Source organism: Argentina silus (genome assembly GCF_951799395.1).
Source record: "Argentina silus genome assembly, chromosome: 5".
NCBI lineage: Eukaryota > Metazoa > Chordata > Actinopteri > Argentiniformes > Argentinidae > Argentina > Argentina silus.
The window spans coordinates 3,019,126-3,036,625 of NC_139659.1; the positions used below are offsets into that span (position 1 = coordinate 3,019,126).

The 17,500-nt window shown below is 47.2% G+C and overlaps 2 protein-coding genes across 4 annotated transcripts in view; both read right to left on the bottom strand.

Annotated features, from left to right (window-relative positions):
- sardh (sarcosine dehydrogenase) overlaps nt 1–11,233 on the bottom strand; it is a 53,717-nt gene extending 42,484 nt beyond the window's left edge. Inside the window, exons 1-7 of one of the 3 annotated variants that reach the window (XM_083669525.1) lie at nt 11,173–11,233; nt 8,492–8,815; nt 7,412–7,590; nt 5,769–5,948; nt 4,260–4,383; nt 3,344–3,444; nt 172–276 (exon numbers count right to left, since the gene is read on the bottom strand). In XM_083669525.1, the coding sequence (XP_083525651.1) occupies nt 172–276; nt 3,344–3,444; nt 4,260–4,383; nt 5,769–5,948; nt 7,412–7,590; nt 8,492–8,810 (1,008 nt within the window). In that variant the 5' untranslated portion in view covers nt 8,811–8,815; nt 11,173–11,233. Of the gene's footprint in view, nt 1–171; nt 277–3,343; nt 3,445–4,259; nt 4,384–5,768; nt 5,949–7,411; nt 7,591–8,491; nt 8,816–10,718; nt 10,941–11,172 lie in introns of those variants that run through there. The other 2 variants (XM_083669524.1, XM_083669523.1) reach the window with 2 other exon arrangements.
- Nucleotides 11,234–14,237: 3,004 nt separating this feature from the next.
- cercam (cerebral endothelial cell adhesion molecule) overlaps nt 14,238–17,500 on the bottom strand; it is an 11,178-nt gene continuing 7,915 nt past the window's right edge. The window contains exons 11-12 of the mRNA XM_083670884.1: nt 17,156–17,362; nt 14,238–15,440 (exon numbers count right to left, since the gene is read on the bottom strand). Of these exons, the coding sequence (XP_083527010.1) occupies nt 15,209–15,440; nt 17,156–17,362 (439 nt within the window). The 3' untranslated portion in view covers nt 14,238–15,208. The remainder of the gene's footprint in view (nt 15,441–17,155; nt 17,363–17,500) is intronic.

The window sequence follows — 17,500 nt, forward strand, 5'->3', positions numbered from 1 at the left end:
AAGCACCCAAATAACATCATGTGGCACACACATCAATACACCAGTACAAACACACACTGACAACTAGTCCCAACAAACCCATTGTAAACACATACGTGTGTGTGTGTGTGTGTGTGTGTGTGTGTGTGTGTGTGTGTGTGTGTGTGTGTGTGTGTGTGTGGTGATGTTTACCTCGTCCCAGAAAACAGGGTTCTGCTCATATCCCCCCACAGAGAGGGCGTCACCTTGGAGACGGAGGTAGACAGATGCATCATGGTCCCTCACGTTGGGCATGTTCTGGAAAAGAGGAGACGGTATTAAACACACACACACACACACACACACACACACACACACACACACACACACACGCACGTGTTCTCTCAGGGGAACAGAGGAGACAGTATTCACATCTGCACCTCCTTTCCTCATCTCTCACTCGCTCGCAGACAGACGGGCGGGCAGGCACTCACTCACACACACACACACACACACACACACACACACACACACACACACACACACACACACGCACACACCCACACACACACACACACACACACACACACACACACACACACACACACACACACACACACACATTCACACACACGCACACATTCACACACACACACACACACACACACACACACACACACACACACGCACACATTCACACACACACACACACACACACACACACACACACACACACACACACACTCCTGTATTACAGTAGGTTCCTGCTCCTTCTCCTCTTCAGTCATCAGTCTAATACATGGAGTGTGGACGGTAAGTGAAATGAATGGGTGTCGCTGTCCATGTATCCGTTCTGAGGAGCCTTTCAACAGGGAACGCGTCGTGTGTTGACAGTGACCTTTGCGGCCCTTATTTGTCACAATTAGTCGGTGTTGAAACACTGTATGGATCACAGTGATGCAGGAGGAGGAGACCAACCCTCCTCCTCCTTACCCTCCTCCTCACCCTCCTCCTTACCCTCCTCCTCACCTCCTCCTCACCTCCTTACCCTCCTCCTCACCCTCCTCCTCACTCTTCTCCTTACCCTCCTCCTCCTCCTTACCCTCCTCCTCACCTCCTCACCCTCCTCCTCACCCTCCTCCTTACCCTCCTCCTCACCCTCCTCCTTACCCTCCTCCTCACCTCCTCACCCTCCTCCTTACCCTCCTCCTCACCCTCCTCCTCACCTCCTCACCCTCCTCCTTACCCTCCTCCTCACCCTCCTCCTCACCTCCTCCTTACCCTCCTCCTCACCCTCCTCCTCACCCTCCTCCTTACCCTCCTCCTCACCCTCCTCCTTACCCTCCTCACCCTCCTCCTTACCCTCCTCCTCACCTCCTCACCCTCCTCCTCCTCACCCTCCTCCTCCTTATCCTCCTCCTCACCCTCCTCCTCACCCTCCTAACCCTCCTCCTCACCCTCCTAACCCTCCTCCTCACCCTCCTCCTCCTCCTTACCCTCCTCCTCACCCTCCTCCTCCTCCTTACCCTCCTCCTCACCCTCCTCCTCCTCCTCACCCTCCTCCTTACCCTCCTCCTCACCCTCCTCCTCCTCCTCACCCTCCTAACCCTCCTCCTCACCCTCCTCCTCCTCCTTACCCTCCTCCTCACCCTCCTCCTCCTCCTTACCCTCCTCCTCACCCTCCTCCTCCTCCTCACCCTCCTCCTTACCCTCCTCCTCACCCTCCTCCTCCTCCTCACCCTCCTCCTCCTCCTCACCCTCCTCCGGCCGATGTCTGAAGTCTGGCTTTTAGCTACACGTGACAGGTGTACGCATAGCAGGTCAATACAGGAGCCTGGCCTCAAACACACACACACACACACACACACACAGACACACACACACACACACACACACACACACACACAGCTCTGTATGCACAAGTCACTCTATAGTCTGCATCCATTGAAAAATTAATACAAAATCTTATATACTGTGCCTTCGTAAAGTATTCAGACTTGGATTAAATTAAATGGATTAAATGAATGGATTAAATTAAAATAATTTACCATCAATCCACACACAATACCCCAGAATGACAAAGCGATAACAGGCTTTTGAAATTTCTGTAGATTTATTCAAATTGAAATGAAGAAATACCTCATGGACATAAATATTCAGACCCTTTGCTATGACACTCTAAAAACTAGCTAAAATGCAAAAATGTCATCAACAGATCACTCAATAAATTGAACTGAGTCCATCTTAATGCAAGGATAATAGTTCATGTAATTTTGGAATTAATAGGAATCAGTTACACTGAAATTGTACTGAAATTTCTAAAAACCTGTTATCGCTTTGTCATTCTGGGGTATTGTGTGTGGATTCATGGCAAATTGTTTGAATTTAATCCATTTTAAATTGAGTCTAGAACAACAAAATGTGGAAAAAGTGAAGGGGTCTGAATACTTTTCGAAGGCACTGTACTCGTCCACACCACCCACACACACCCACCCACACACACACACCCACACACACACACACACACACACACACACACACAGAGTCAAATGAGGCGTTTGACCTGACAGGTTGCGTAACCTCCATGACTCTTATATGTGGCGGTGCAGATTCATGGAGTCTGTTGTATTTTTGCAGTGTACTGTGTAATGTCTGCCCTGCACACACACACATACACACACACACACACACACACACACACACACACACACACGCACACACACACTCACACAGACACACACACACAGACACACACAGACACACACACACAGACACACAGACACATACACACACACAGACACACACACACACACACACACACACACACACACACAGACACACACACACACACACACAGACACACACACACACACACACACACACATACACACACACACACAGACAAACACACACAAACACACACAAACACACACACACACACACAAACACAGACACACACACACACACACACACACACACACACACACACACACAAACACAGACAGACACACACACCCAAGGCTGATGTACAGAGAGGGCCCACACACAGGCCACCCTCACCACAGTACCCCACAACTCAGAAGGGGATTGGTGGTGTCACAGTGCCCCCTGCTGGTAGGCTGTGGTGGTGGTGGTGATGAGCACTGAAGACACTATCACATATCTCACAGCGTGAAGTCTCACAGCTCCACTGGGGTACGGAAGTGTGGTTTCCAATGGGGTTTTCAATGGGGTTTCCAATGAGGAATTGTGTGTTTGATACCATTCCTCACTACGTTCCATGCATTACAATGAGCCCGTCCTCCGATTTCTACCTCTGCCAGCCTCCCCTGCACTACACCGCAGAGGCAGGCGGGCGGGCGGGCGGGTGGGAGGGAGGACTCACCTGGATGCCCTCGATCCTCTCCGTCACGACGTAGGCATGGTGCATGGCGACCAGGGGCACCCTGACGCCCGCCATGTCCCCCAGCTTGGTGGCCCAAACACCTGCCAGGACACAGAGACACACAGCCTTCACCCTCCGTCCTGGACGACGGGCTTGTCCAGCTCAGACCACGGACCTCAGGGCTCTCCCCAGGAATTCTGACCAGCACGGCGCTGGATTGCATCATCAAAACCCAACTGCCGTTTATTCATGTCACCGTGTTGAAAAAAACACAGCTAAAACGCTGAATTCACTGAGGAACATCGCATAACGCGCTTTCACTCTCGCTTTAGTTTTTAACAACAATGTCGTTGGCGATCAAAGATAGTTAAATATATATATATAGCTATAATTATATATATATATATATATATATAAGAGAAACGTTGCACATTTCATCAGAGCTTGTTGTCAAGGCCATATATATATATCTATATATATCTATATCTATATATATATATCTATATATCTATATATCTATCTATATATATATATATAGATAGATATATAGATATATAGATATATATATATGGCCTTGACAACAAGCTCTGATGAAATGTGCAACGTTTCTCTTTCAAGACTGTTTGTAACTCTCTGGTGATCCTGAACATAGCCCAGATGTTGAAGTTACTCTGGCATTGACTGCCCTCTGCTGGCGGAAAAAGGCAACTGACTGATAGGTGAGGAATGAACGCAGTGGTGAGGAGTGTAACAGTCTCGAAAAGAGACGTTTTACAACAGGAAGGAATTAAGCCTAAGGCCATCCACATATTATTGTAAATGTCATTGTAAACATTGTTATTGTAAACATTTGAAATATGTGAAAAGAGCTTTTTCACAGATGGAATGTTCCGGTGAATGCAGGCTGAGGACTCACCAGCACAGTTGACGACGCATGGAGTCTGGATGGTTCCATGGGCCGTCTCCACGGCCTTCACCCTCTTCACACCCAGGTCGTCTGTGCTCACCTGGATACCTGTCACCGGGCAGTTCTCCACCACCTGAGAGGACACAGAGATACACACACACACACACACACACACACACACACACACACACACACACACACACACACACACACACAAACCATCAGAGGATATACTCATAACATATACTAACCGTCACATATAATGACAGTAATTACATGGTAATAACAGATAAGTATAGACTGTGTCTTTGCTATTCCTTGGGAACATTCCACCATTGTTGGTTGTATGCAACCTACCTACGGGGCGTTTGTTGGTTGTTTGTAACCTACCTACGGGGCGTTTGTTCGTTGTATGTAACCTACCTACGGGGCGTTTGTTACTGTGTATTTTATGTCGTTTAGCTTCAGGCAGGGAGCTTCACAGAGCTTCACATCCAATTACGCAAACAAACTTAAATGTATTACCATCTTCATTAAACAATGATTAAACCGACGTAAGTGTCGTGACTGAAATGTGTCTTGGTATGTATACAGTAGACATAGTGATGGTCAGACTGATGGAGGAGGAGGGGTAGTGGGAGGTAGTAGGTTGAGGTGGGGTCAGAGTGATGGAGGAGGAGGGGTAGTGGGAGGTAGTAGGTTGAGGTGGGGTCAGAGTGATGGAGGAGGAGGGGTAGTGGGAGGTAGTAGGTTGAGGTGGGGTCAGAGTGATGGAGGAGGAGGGGTAGTGGGAGGTAGTAGGTTGAGGTGGGGTCAGAGTGATGGAGGAGGAGGGGTAGTGGGAGGTAGTAGGTTGAGGTGGGGTCAGACTGATGGAGGAGGAGGGGTAGTGGGAGGTAGTAGGTTGAGGTGGGGTCAGACTGATGGAGGAGGAGGGGTAGTGGGAGGTAGTAGGTTGAGGTGGGGTCAGAGTGATGGAGGTGGGGTAGTGGGAGGTAGGAGGTAGTAGGTTGAGGTGGGGTCAGAGTGATGGAGGTGGGGTAGTGGGAGGTAGTAGGTTGAGGTGGGGTCAGAGTGATGGAGGAGGGGTAGTAGGATTTAGTAGGTTGAGGTGGGGTCAGAGTGATGGAGGAGGAGGGGTAGTAGGAGGTAGTAGGTTGAGGTGGGGTCAGAGTGATGGAGGAGGGGTAGTAGGATTTAGTAGGTTGAGGTGGGGTCAGAGTGATGGAGGAGGAGGGGTAGGTAGTAGGAGGTAGTAGGTTGAGGTGGGGTCAGAGTGATGGAGGAGGAGGGGTAGTAGGAGGTAGTAGGTTGAGGTGGGGTCAGAGTGATGGAGGTGGAGGGGGAGGTAGTGGGAGGTAGTAGGTTGAGGTGGGGTCAGAGTGATGGAGGAGGAGGAGGGGTAGTGGGAGGTAGTAGGTTGAGGTGGGGTCAGAGTGATGGAGGTGGGGTAGTAGGAGGTAGTAGGTTGAGGTGGGGTCAGAGTGATGGAGGCAGTAGGTGGAGGAGGCACCTTACCGTGGCCCCCCGGGCGGTGGCTGCCCTGGCCAGGGTGGTGCAGGTGCCAGCGGGGTCCATGGTGCCATCCTTGGGGACATACAGGGTTCCGTAAAGGTCGTCCACGTTCATCAGAGGGTACAGGTCTTTGGTCTCGGCGGGAGACAGGACGTAGGACTCAATACCGTACACCTTCCCCAGCTGTAGAGGGAAACACATGACATTATGATGCTACGATGCTTTGATGCTATATCATGCTATATAATGCTATATAATGCTATATAATGTTATATAATGCTATATAATGCTATGACACTATAATGGAAAAATCAGTATGTGTAATGACAATGGATGGTGATCATTAATTGTGTTAGCTTATATTCATTTACTGAGTGTACTGTGTGATTCTTCTTTCAAGTAACTTTTAGCATACTAGAAACGTATCTGTTCCGGTTGTTAACCTCCTAATCCATAAAGTGACTGTGGGACCATTGTTTCTCAGAGCTGCCTCAGAATGTTATCAAGGATTGCGTATAGATTATAGATATATAATATAGATTAGAGATCATGCCACCTGTTTTCAAGGTTGGGTATTGATATACGCCCGTGTGAAAACCCCACCCTGTAATCGGACCATCTGAAGGGTACAAAGTAGGTGTTGTAACTTGTGTCGGGGCTCTCTGTCCGTCAGGTGCAGAGTGCTATGCTTGCAACCATTATTAATAAACCTACTAAACAGATATTGTGTTTGTGCATCTTTGCAAAGTCTCACTGAAATCGTTGTTGTGGTAATTCCCTAGATTAACACCACAACTCTATGATGCTCTGACAAATTAAGGATGCCAGCGCCAGAGTTGGGTGAATTGAAATTTAGTGAATTGAAATTAAAATGTTCATGATTGTAACTAAGGCTTTTTTATTTTCCAATGATCATTCAATAAACTGAAATTTAGAAGCTTTATTTTAAATTTTTACCTCAAAAGGTTTTTCAATTTTGGATATACTAAATTCAAATCACCACCTGATTTGACTGCATTGAAATCGAATAGACTCCAGTACTCCAGTACGTTGACCTTTAACCCTCTGTTTGCTCACCTCCCTCTCCCCCAAACCTGCCAGTCTGGATCAGTTCAGACTGATCCCAGCAGCCTAATTCTGTCTGGCTTGGGGCCAATTCCTCCTAACCTCTGTCAACTTCCTCATAACCTCCTTTCCACAACAGCCTCTCAATCCAACCCAGTCCGGTGAAACCCAGTACATCGCCTTCTGTCCTGGACAGTCTAAAGGCTTACCTTCCGCATCCTAAAGGCTTTTCACAGCTATCAATCTGCATAGGGGTTTGCATTTATACCTTTTGCGGACATCTGTGTGTATCTATGACTCCAGCCGAAACAATGGCAACGTGCGTGGAGATTGTCCGAGCGGACGCTTTCACTGGGGGATGTTCGCAGATCTCCACAGATATATCGTCCGTGCACACATTCTAAACAAATGTTCTCTTCCTCTCTCTCTCCTTCTCTCTCCCTCTCCCTCTCTTCCTCTCTCCCTCTCTCTCCCTCTCTTTCTCTCTCTCCCTCCCTCTCCCTCTCCCTCTCTCCCTCTCTCTCTCTCCCTCTCAGTCCTGACTCTGACCCACACAACCAACATTCTGATTCTGATCATACCGACATGAGCCGTTTGTACTCGTCCAGCCTCTGTTTGTTGGAGGCAATGAAGAGGCCTCCATTTTGGATCCAGCCGGTGTGCAGGCCCGTCTCCTGCTCCAGGTCCTGGCTGACGACGGTCCTGGTGTGGGCCAGCAGCTCCACCTCCACGTCACTAGGCCTCAGCTGCCACAGCAGCCCTGCCACACCACGCAGGAGGCACGACACACACACACACACACACACACACACACACACACACACACACACACACACACACACATCAGAGGGACAGACACACACACACACACACACACACACACACACACACACACACACATCAGAGGGACAGACACACACACATCAGAGCAGGACACACACACATCAGAGGGACAGACGGACAGACAGACCAACAGACAGACAAGAAGGTTTACACAGACAGATAGACAGTAAGACATAGACAGGAAAGTCAACAGACGGACAGACAGACAGACAGGTGGCCACAGACAGACACAGGTAGATAGAAACACAGACCAATGGAGAGACAGACACTACTACTACAGACACACTTACAGATAAGTGCACCAAAGCCCTCCACAACCCTCCATATGTACACACATAGATAACTGTAATATGCAAGTCAAATAGTTTTCCCCAATCCAAACATTCTTTTAGAAGTCACAGTGCCTCTACTTTTCCCCACAGAGTGCTCATTATTCTACTGTCTATTGATGCAATGCCAAGAACTGTAGCTATATAATCCTTAGCCACTTTCTGAGGCTTAAAAAGGCAAGTTGGATTTACCTCAGATGCAAAGTCTGCATAACAAAACGTAATTCACGGCATGTCTACGCAAGTTAGCTTTCATGGTATTAACAGAAATGTGTTATATGAACAATTGTTAATACACACAGGCAATCACAATGACACAGACACACAGACACACAGACACAGACACACACACACACACACACACACACACACACACACGCAGACACAGACACACACACACAATGGAGTTCACAGACAGTGCATCACAAACACATGAATCCATTCACAGACCCCTGACGCCCAGGCCTCCGTACACCTGTCAGGCCGTACCTGCTGTGTGCCAGGTGGTCCCGGCTGTCAGCCTGTCCCTCTCCAGCAGCACCACCTTGGTCATGCCCATCTTGGCCAGGTGGTAGAGGGTCTGGCAGCCCAGACTGCCCCCTCCGATCACCACGGCGTCCGCAGACGTGGGCACGGGCTTGGTGGGCCCGCTGCCGGCGCCCTGGTCCTGTTTGAGGGTGTTCCCGTAGGGGACGCTCTTTTCCGTAATGGGCTCCGTGCTGTAGCAGCGGGAGGCGGCGCGGCACAGGGGGGAGAGGGGCGGCCGACGTGACGCCACTCTCCGCAATGCTGTCCCCACGAAGGCCATGGCCCCTGCAGCCAGGAGAGAGACAGCGTCAGGGGCTGGCCGTCTGGGGCGATCAGGACTACGGGAGAAGCTGCGCTGTCAGGTACATTCACATTTTATAGGGACACTTTTCTGCTGAGACAGTTGCCAATGGCTGAGTCTGAGGAGAATAAGGCTAAGTAAGTGTACAGTGTCCTCCATAAGTATTGGACAGAGGAAGCATTTTGTCTTATTTTAGCTCTATGCTCCAACAGTTTGGATTTTAAATCAAACAGTCACTCTGAGGTTAAAGTAGAGATTCTCAGCTTTAATTCAATGATTTATTTTTTCAGATTGGTTTCACCATTTAGGAATTAAAACCCTTTTTATACGTAGTCTCCCTATTTCAGGGACCCAGTAGTATTGGAAAATTGGCTTAACAGGTGTTTTCTGTCACATCATTGGTGCAGGCATAAGAGAGCTGTCAATGTCTAGTATTGATTCTAGGCTTTGCATTTGCCTTTGGAGTCTGCTATTGGTGTCTGTCAACATGAGGACCAAAGAGGTGTCAGTGAAAGTCAAGGAAGCCATTGTTAGGCTGAACATTTTGGAAAAAAAGCAAAGAAACATCACCAAAACCTTAGACTTAGAAATCAACAGTTTGTAAGATTATTAAACTGGTGAGCTCAGCAATAGCAAGGCCAAGGAAATGGATGACTGAAGAACGCTCACCATAATTATATTAAGAAAAAAAATGTCCCACAGACAGACAGGAGAAAATGATAGCCCTATATTTTTCTCCCCTCTGGGGAGTTCTTTCCTTGGCTTACTTTTTGGGGGTCTATGGTTTGGTGTTATATCATACATATTGTTTGTATTGTATTGTAACGACCCTGTGTAAGGCCCGTTAGCAGCTCCGCCAAGTGAGTTAACTCTCTTGGTGTTGTGGCTAGCGCGGCCGGTTTGTAAGCGGAAGGTTGCGAGTTCGATACCCGCTTAAGGCAAGCTTAAGGCAAGCTCTACCCCGCCGTTCGTTACAGTATGTATTGTTTATGTTGTTCAGTACTGTTTTTGTTGTGAAGCACTTTGCGACATTTGTCCATGTACAAAGTGCTATACAAATACATTTGATTTGATTTGATTTGACTTTCTATATGAGCTTGCTATGTTTGTCTCCAGATATTTTCGTTGTCGTGGTATTCTTTGATTGTGATCAGATCAGTATAGGAGGCGCCATTCAACTGCACCAACAGGAATACAAACCAGTTTGGTTGGAACCAAGTCAAAGATGGAGAGAGGGATTAAAATGTGTATCAAGGAGCAACAGTACACTATATTTCAAAATGTATTGTGACGTAAAACAAACACTATAATGCACATTTGAGCAGATAAAAAAAATAAGTAGAAAAACGACTGTCAACAGTAGTAATTGGAGACAAACTATAGGCCTACAGCATAACAACAATACAGCAAATCCACAACACATTGAGGGTTCTCTGCTGTCTTTTGAAGAGGGATTCAATGTGCATAAACTTGTTGATGGGACACGAATTGTCACGCGTATCGGATTGTAGACCAACTGTTGAAATTAACATCATCACATCGTTCGTTAAAGTCGGCAAGACGCAATGTATTGTAGCGAACGGCGGAGGGGAGCAGCTTGCCCTAAGCGGGTATCGAACTCACATTCTTCCGCTGACAAACCAGCCGCGTTAGCTACAACACCAAGACAGTTAACTCCTCTTTACACAGGGTCGTTATAATATATACATATATATAACAAGATACATATATAGCAATATAATGTGGAAAAATATAATGTAGTCATATACGCGTCTAGACAACTGACCATGCACTTTTAAACGCAGGTAACCTATTGCATTGCAAAAAGTTTTGCATGGTGTAGTATCAATATTTCCTTCTGTAAATGACTGTGTGTGCAAAACTAACCAGGAAGAATCTGCTGCTGACTCTGTTGCAGATGTGTCAACAAAAAGACACTTACAACAGTCCTTGGTTTCTCTTGACGGTAGTCTGTCCCCAAAGTAGCGATTTATTCAAAGTAAGATTTACGACAAATAAGCCAGTTTAGGAAAGAAGAGCTGAGCCCGCTCGAAAATGGCCGTTGTGCAAACTGCGGCTCCCAGCGTGGCTGCCGTTGACAGCTGTGGCTGTCTGGTGAATCTCGCTACTACTGTGGCAGCGAACCGGTTCTGTAATCTTCACTGTAACAGTTCAGTGGAAACGGATTGAATGACCCAGATACATTGTTGCCGCTGAGTGCGACACGTCACCTCGAAACGATTAGTATGCAGCCTACACCGCTAAATTATTTTTACACACTTTTAAGTTTGCATTTCACATATACACTTCAAATAAATGCCCATCATTTGAATACACGTACCTTATGCACACATAGGCTATGCGACCCTTAAAAAATAGCTTGATTCCGGCCCGGGAATGTGCAACTCACTGAGGTTACTGCAAAACACACAACTCTCCTCCCACTACAAGCATCGGGTGGGAGCAGAATAGGCTACCTATAACGTTACATAAAAAAAGAAAACACCTCAGCCTAGCATGATGAATGTACTGTACTTTTACAAACATGTACAACAAACATGAGATGATCCCAACCATTGAGTGATTTAAAGTGTTTTGTATTATTTATTTTGCATGTACACAATGCTAAATTGATGCAGACAATATAAAGAGATCCCTCTCTCCTTTCCTCCATCTACTCTGGAAGGTAACAGCTGGACCTGATATATTGACCTGATCTTCGAGTGCTTTGTCTTTTCAGTTCACTAAAAGGTCAAAGACAGGAGAGGAGGAGAGGAGGCCATGTTAGACTATTGAGATGTACCCCCTGTGGGAGATAACTGACACACAGCTGGAGGGCTCGTGAAACCACAGCTGCTGTTTCACCTCAACTTCAGACCTAACCAAGCAGGAGAGCTCAGGTCACATGGCTGGGCTCTCTCTCTCTCTCTCTCTCTCACTCTCACTCTCACTTTCTTTCTCTCTCTCTCTCTCTCTCTCTCTCTCTCTCTCTCTCTGTCCCTGTCTCTCTCTCTGTCTGTCTCTCTCTCTCTCTCTCTTTCTCTCTATGTGTGTATGCGCGCGCGCGCGTGTGTGTGTGTGTGTGTGTGTGTGTGTGTGTGTGTGTGTGTGTGTGTGTGTGTGTGAAAATCCAGTAATCTTTCCTCTACTGAAGGTAGGGTGTGTACAGATTAGCTGATGATTATTGAGCCACGGTGTGGCTCTCTGGTGAGCTATCCAGCCTGGGGTGAAGTAGGCTACACATGAGCGGAGAGCAGGGGAGGCTGGTGGAGGTAGAAACATCGGGAGGAGGAGGATGGGCTCATTGTAATGTATGGAATGGAATAAGGAATGGTATTAAACACGTATGGATCATGCCCTGGCACGGAGTGAAGAGAGGGGGTCTCAGCCAGCTTCTATTCCAATCTCTGATGTAAGGGGGAGTAGGAGGGGAGGGGGAGGGGGAGGGGAGGGGGAAGGGGGTCTTCCTTGCACACACACACACACACTCCACCACACAGGAATGATTCCATAACCCACATTAGGAAACCAGCAAAGCCACATCATGTGGGTAGGGGTATTTATCAAGTGGGGTGATACAAATACATGTGTTGGTCTTGGCAAGAGTCCAGCTCCTGGTGTCTCATGATTGCTCTGGTTCAAGTCACACTCTTGATTCTTCATCGCAGTGTTGTTAAAGTCACCTCTCCAGTTCACCAACCCTGACAAGCTGGCCACCAGCGTTGTTAAAGTCACCTCTCCAGTTCACCAACCCTGACAAGCTGGCCACCAGCGTTGTTAAAGTCACCTCTCCAGTTCACCAACCCTGACAAGCTGGCCACCAGCGTTGTTAAAGTCACCTCTCCAGTTCACCAACCCTGACAAGCTGGCTACCATTTACGTCATATGTTGAACAGAGCTGAAGTAACCCTACCTTCTCTACACAGCCAATCAGAGCTTGAGCTGGGGCCCCCACCCCTACAAGTGGGATTCCTCCGGTCCAGACAGCCCCAAACTGGAAGGTAAGGTGAACTCTTCAGCTCTGCAACTACAACATCGAGAAGTGTGTCTGTGTGTGTGTGTGTGTGTGTGTGTGTGTGTGTGTGTGTGTGTGTGCGTGTGTGTGTGCATGTGCGTGTGAATGTGCGTGTGTACTGGACTGAACTGAACTGTTCAAAAAAGGACTTGTCTAAATGTGTGTTACTGCATCCCTCCAGTTGGCCCAGAGTCTGACATTTCATCTGAAGAACATCTTGAAAAGGAGTGAAAAAGAGGGTCACAAATCAACAGTTTACAATCTCTCCATATACATTCTATAGTGATATGATGTCAGATTTGGTTCCAAATAAAACATAATAATTTGTTGTCTGTAAAAAAATTGCCTGTGTAAATTGTGTCCTTTTAAAATCTGGATGTAAATAATAGTGATGTGTATATATTTTTTGTAATCAGGGCACCCTTGAAAAAAAGACCTTGGTCTCAAAGGGATTTCCTTGAATAAATAAAGTTAAATAATAATAAAAAATAAAAATAAAAAAAATGTCAGTTCCTATGTAGACTCTCCTGTCCCGAGACGTTCTGCTGAGTCATCTCTCAGGGAAGAGCAACAACGTCACATGATCTGGCACTCTGTACCCCAACACACAGGTTGGAATGCCGGGGTAGGAATGAACCCCCCTATTTAAGACCCAAACCCCCTGCATGGGGGCATACCAGGTTAGGGTTAGGCGCAAGTGTGTGTGTGTGTGTGTGTGTGTGTGTGTGTGTGAGAGAGAGAGAGAGAGAGAGCGAGAGAGACATGGCCAGAGATTATTATTTGGCTAGCGATGAATACATACTGTACAAGGCTTTGCAAGGCAGGTAACGGTAGACAGGGCAGAATGTACATTCATATCATTGTCAGGTTCCATGGGAGATGTTGAGAGAACACTGTTGTGACCGCTGTCACAGGCTCCTCTAGTTAGCAAGAAGGGAACTACAGCCAAATAATCTGTCAAGTCATGACCTCACCTGTGCATACTTTCCACTAGGTGTTGAGGTGTGTATAAAGGGCAGGTTACAGGTGCAGTTCAAGGAAGTGTTGCTATTGAGAATTCTAGTCGTAGGTAATTCTCTCTGATCTGTTCGATCATCTAATTGCCGGCAAATCACATTAACTAACTGTGAAATGGAACACCCTGACATTCAAAGACTTATTATATCATTCTGCCCTCTTGTGGCACATTCTTGCCAGTATAAAAAAAAAAAAACACTTTCTCCTGCTTCTCCATATCAGCACAATACAACTATGATATCAATTATTTTCATAACTACAACTGGTCTAACTGTCATTGTAAAGAACTATAAACTCTCTATTCCTCTGAAATGAGAAATAAACAGAAGATGAGTGCATTTTCCTAAAATTAAAAACAAATAAAATAATGAAAAAGTAGCTTATTTTATTAAAACAGTTTTTTTACAACATTGTAGTTACTTACATCCTTTTTCAAACACCTTTGGAACATTCTCAGTACTACTTTTTTTAAGTTGCTGACATCAAGGTACTGTAGTTATGGAGTAAATATTAATTTCCTCTAACAGAGATCTCAATTTCATCAACATTGCGGGTTTCAGTTTCATGTTGTCTAATATGACTGTTGTAAACCACATCTTTAAAAAAACATAAAATATACTGTAAGAAATAAATTAGGAAAACGTAAATAATAATCGCTCACACGCGTAATGACGGGTGGAATTTCTACATATTAGGTAAACCACCGACATGAACACACACACACACAACCAGACGAGCTCAGTCTATGTAGCTTGATTGTCATAGTAACTGACACCATCGTTGATGACACATTTGGCACAGCTCCCTGTCGGGTCTGTTGATATGAGAAGATGTCACAAAGAGGTCAGGGGAGACCACAGAGGTCTACCACTAGAGGGCGCTCTCCCCTAAATTAACTGTGATTACGTGGGGAGCGCCATGCAGACAACGTTCTTCTGTGTTGTGAGTGGGTCTAAATCCAATTGGACGACGCTGTGCTGGAGTGTTTGCTTGCATCGTGTAAACACAGCTCCAGGGTCTCAGGTCACGGCACCAGTAGATGACGTCAGTTACAAACCACAGATAGTCACCCATTGAAGAAGACCACGTGTTGATGCAATTGGCCGACTGCGTTCCCAGGTCATAGGAAGTCCCGCCCTGGCTGACAACATGGCGTTCCTCATGATGTCACAAATGAAGTTTACGTTAGTTCAGGCAGGACACTCAACCAGACCGACTGCACACACCCACAGAACACCCACACTCTGAGTTGACTGGGCATGGAAGACCATGTAGTAGAGCATGTATCTACAGTATCTGTACACTACTGTACACCCCCCCCCCCCCTTTCCCCCCACTTATCAGACTACAGCTCGTCCCTATAAGAGTTCTGCAGCATGTTGGGCGGGGCGCCCCCCTTCAGGGTTTTGTGGGAGCCCCTCCAGTCCGTCTTGACGGTGTCGTCGTCCCACAGTGTGGAGGTCTCCGTGTCGCTCACCCACTGGGGGTCCCCGGCGTAGTGGCAGGGCTGGACCAGCAGGGGGCGCGTGGAGAAGGCCTGCAGGTTCCGGTTGGGGAAATGGGACTTGTGGGCCTCGCTGGACAGAGAGGGCAGAGGTCACAGGTCAGAGGTGATGCTCACAGGGTATACAGGCCCTGTCAGGCCCAATTCTACACAACCCATACTTACACCAAACCGGTTTTTAAATCTGTGTAGGGAAGCGGACAAGTGGTCCTCTGTGGCTCAGTTGGTAGAGCATGGTGCTAACAACGCTAAGGTTGTGGGTTTGATTCCCGCTGGGACCATATATACTGAAATTGTAAGTGGCTTTGGATAAAAGCGTCAACTAAATGGCATATATACATTAAGTCACTGCTAGAACAATCTACAAAAAAATATTACAGTTGGTTGTTCTGGTGCCGCTCGGGTGAGAGAGAGGAGGGATGACATGCAGGATATGGTCGATGGCCGGAATCAAACCAGGGACCAGGGATGATATGGTATGCGCTTCAGCACCACACCGGTACACTAGAACAGATGTAACATCATGAAAAGCAACGTGTCTAAATTGTGGCCAAAAAGAATGCTCAGAACGAGAGGGAAATATTTTATCAATAGACGCACGCTGAATTGATTTGTGAAAAGCCTGTTTGTATGGTGAGTATGGGAGCCTGGCAGGTTCTAAGCCTTGGAAGAAGTGAATCACTGAGAGAGAATGCTCTGCTCCATGTGGTTTTTGTGCATTTTCTGCAGACAAGTCATGCATATCAGATCAGAACCACAGAGGGGAGAGAGAGAAAAAGAGAGAGAGAGAGAGGGAGAGAGAGAGAGAGACAGAGAGAGAGAGAGAGAGAGAGAAAAAGAGAGAGAGAGAGAAAGAGAGAGAGAGGGTGGGGATAGGGATGGGGAAGGGTGGTGGCAGTGGGCCAGGTTTCCATCCATGACGACAGACACAGGCCTTTTCCTTCTGCATGCCTCTCTCTCCCCAGACTCCCGCCTGGCTTTCACTCCTATTGGTTCCCTGAGTCTCTGGGTTCTATTAACTTGGTCTGTCTGTACACCACCCACAAGCACGTACGCACGCACGCACGCACGCACGCACAAAAACACAATCAAAGAGAGAGAGTCGAGAGTCGACCACAGAAAACTGCACTGCTAAATCAGGCTGCAGGAAGAGGGAGACAAACAGACAGACAGACAGACAGACTAACATACAACAAGCTTGACTTTCAAAAATAGGTGCTTCAGAATGAGAGGGAACGTTTGAACTGTGGTAAGCTATTCTAAAACTTCACTCTGTACGAAGGAGCCAAAACTCAGAAACCTCTGGAAGGTGGACTTCAAACGGACGCCAGCGAGGTCAAACCACGGTGTGACCACAGTTCTCTAATCCAACGGGGGAAAAAAACCAAACGGGGGGAAAAAAAGCTAAAAAGTATAACTATGATCACGAGCGTAGAGAGAGAGCGTCATAAAAAACCTATATAATATATATATATATATATATATATACACCGAGAACCAAAACAAGCCAGTTTGGATTTGTGGGACGACAGCTTTAGCTGTTCAAACCTGGCGACAGAAGAGAGGAAGATTTGGGGCGTTTAGTGGCGTAGCACACTAACACGCTTACCACGTAATCACAAGGTTCCTGGTTCGATTCCGACCCTCGACTTGTCTTGCATGTCATCCCTCCTCTCTCTCTCTCCCATCCTTCCTGTCAATCTCTACTGTCTCTATCCCAATAAAGCAGAAATGCCCTTAAAAAACGCCAACATATTTAAAGTGGGCAGTGGAGTCGTCTGCACTTACTGGGGGTGCTTGTCGTACATGATGGGCAGGAACTCGTCGACGGGCAGCATCTTGGAGAGGGGCTCTGCGTTGAGCAGCTTCTGGGCCCCCTGCAGGGAGATGACGTAGGACAGGGTCCAGTAGGAGTAGCCAGCCACCACCAGGTTCCTCACGTTCTCCACCTCCTCCTCCTCCTCCCCAGGCTTCACCTGCTTCCTGCCCAGGTAGCTGAGACAGAGACACACAGAGTCACCGTCAGTCGACCATAGGATGACCATAGGGCCATAGGATGACCATAGGATGACCACAGGACCATAGGATGACCATAGGGCCATAGGATGACCACAGGACCATAGGATGACCACA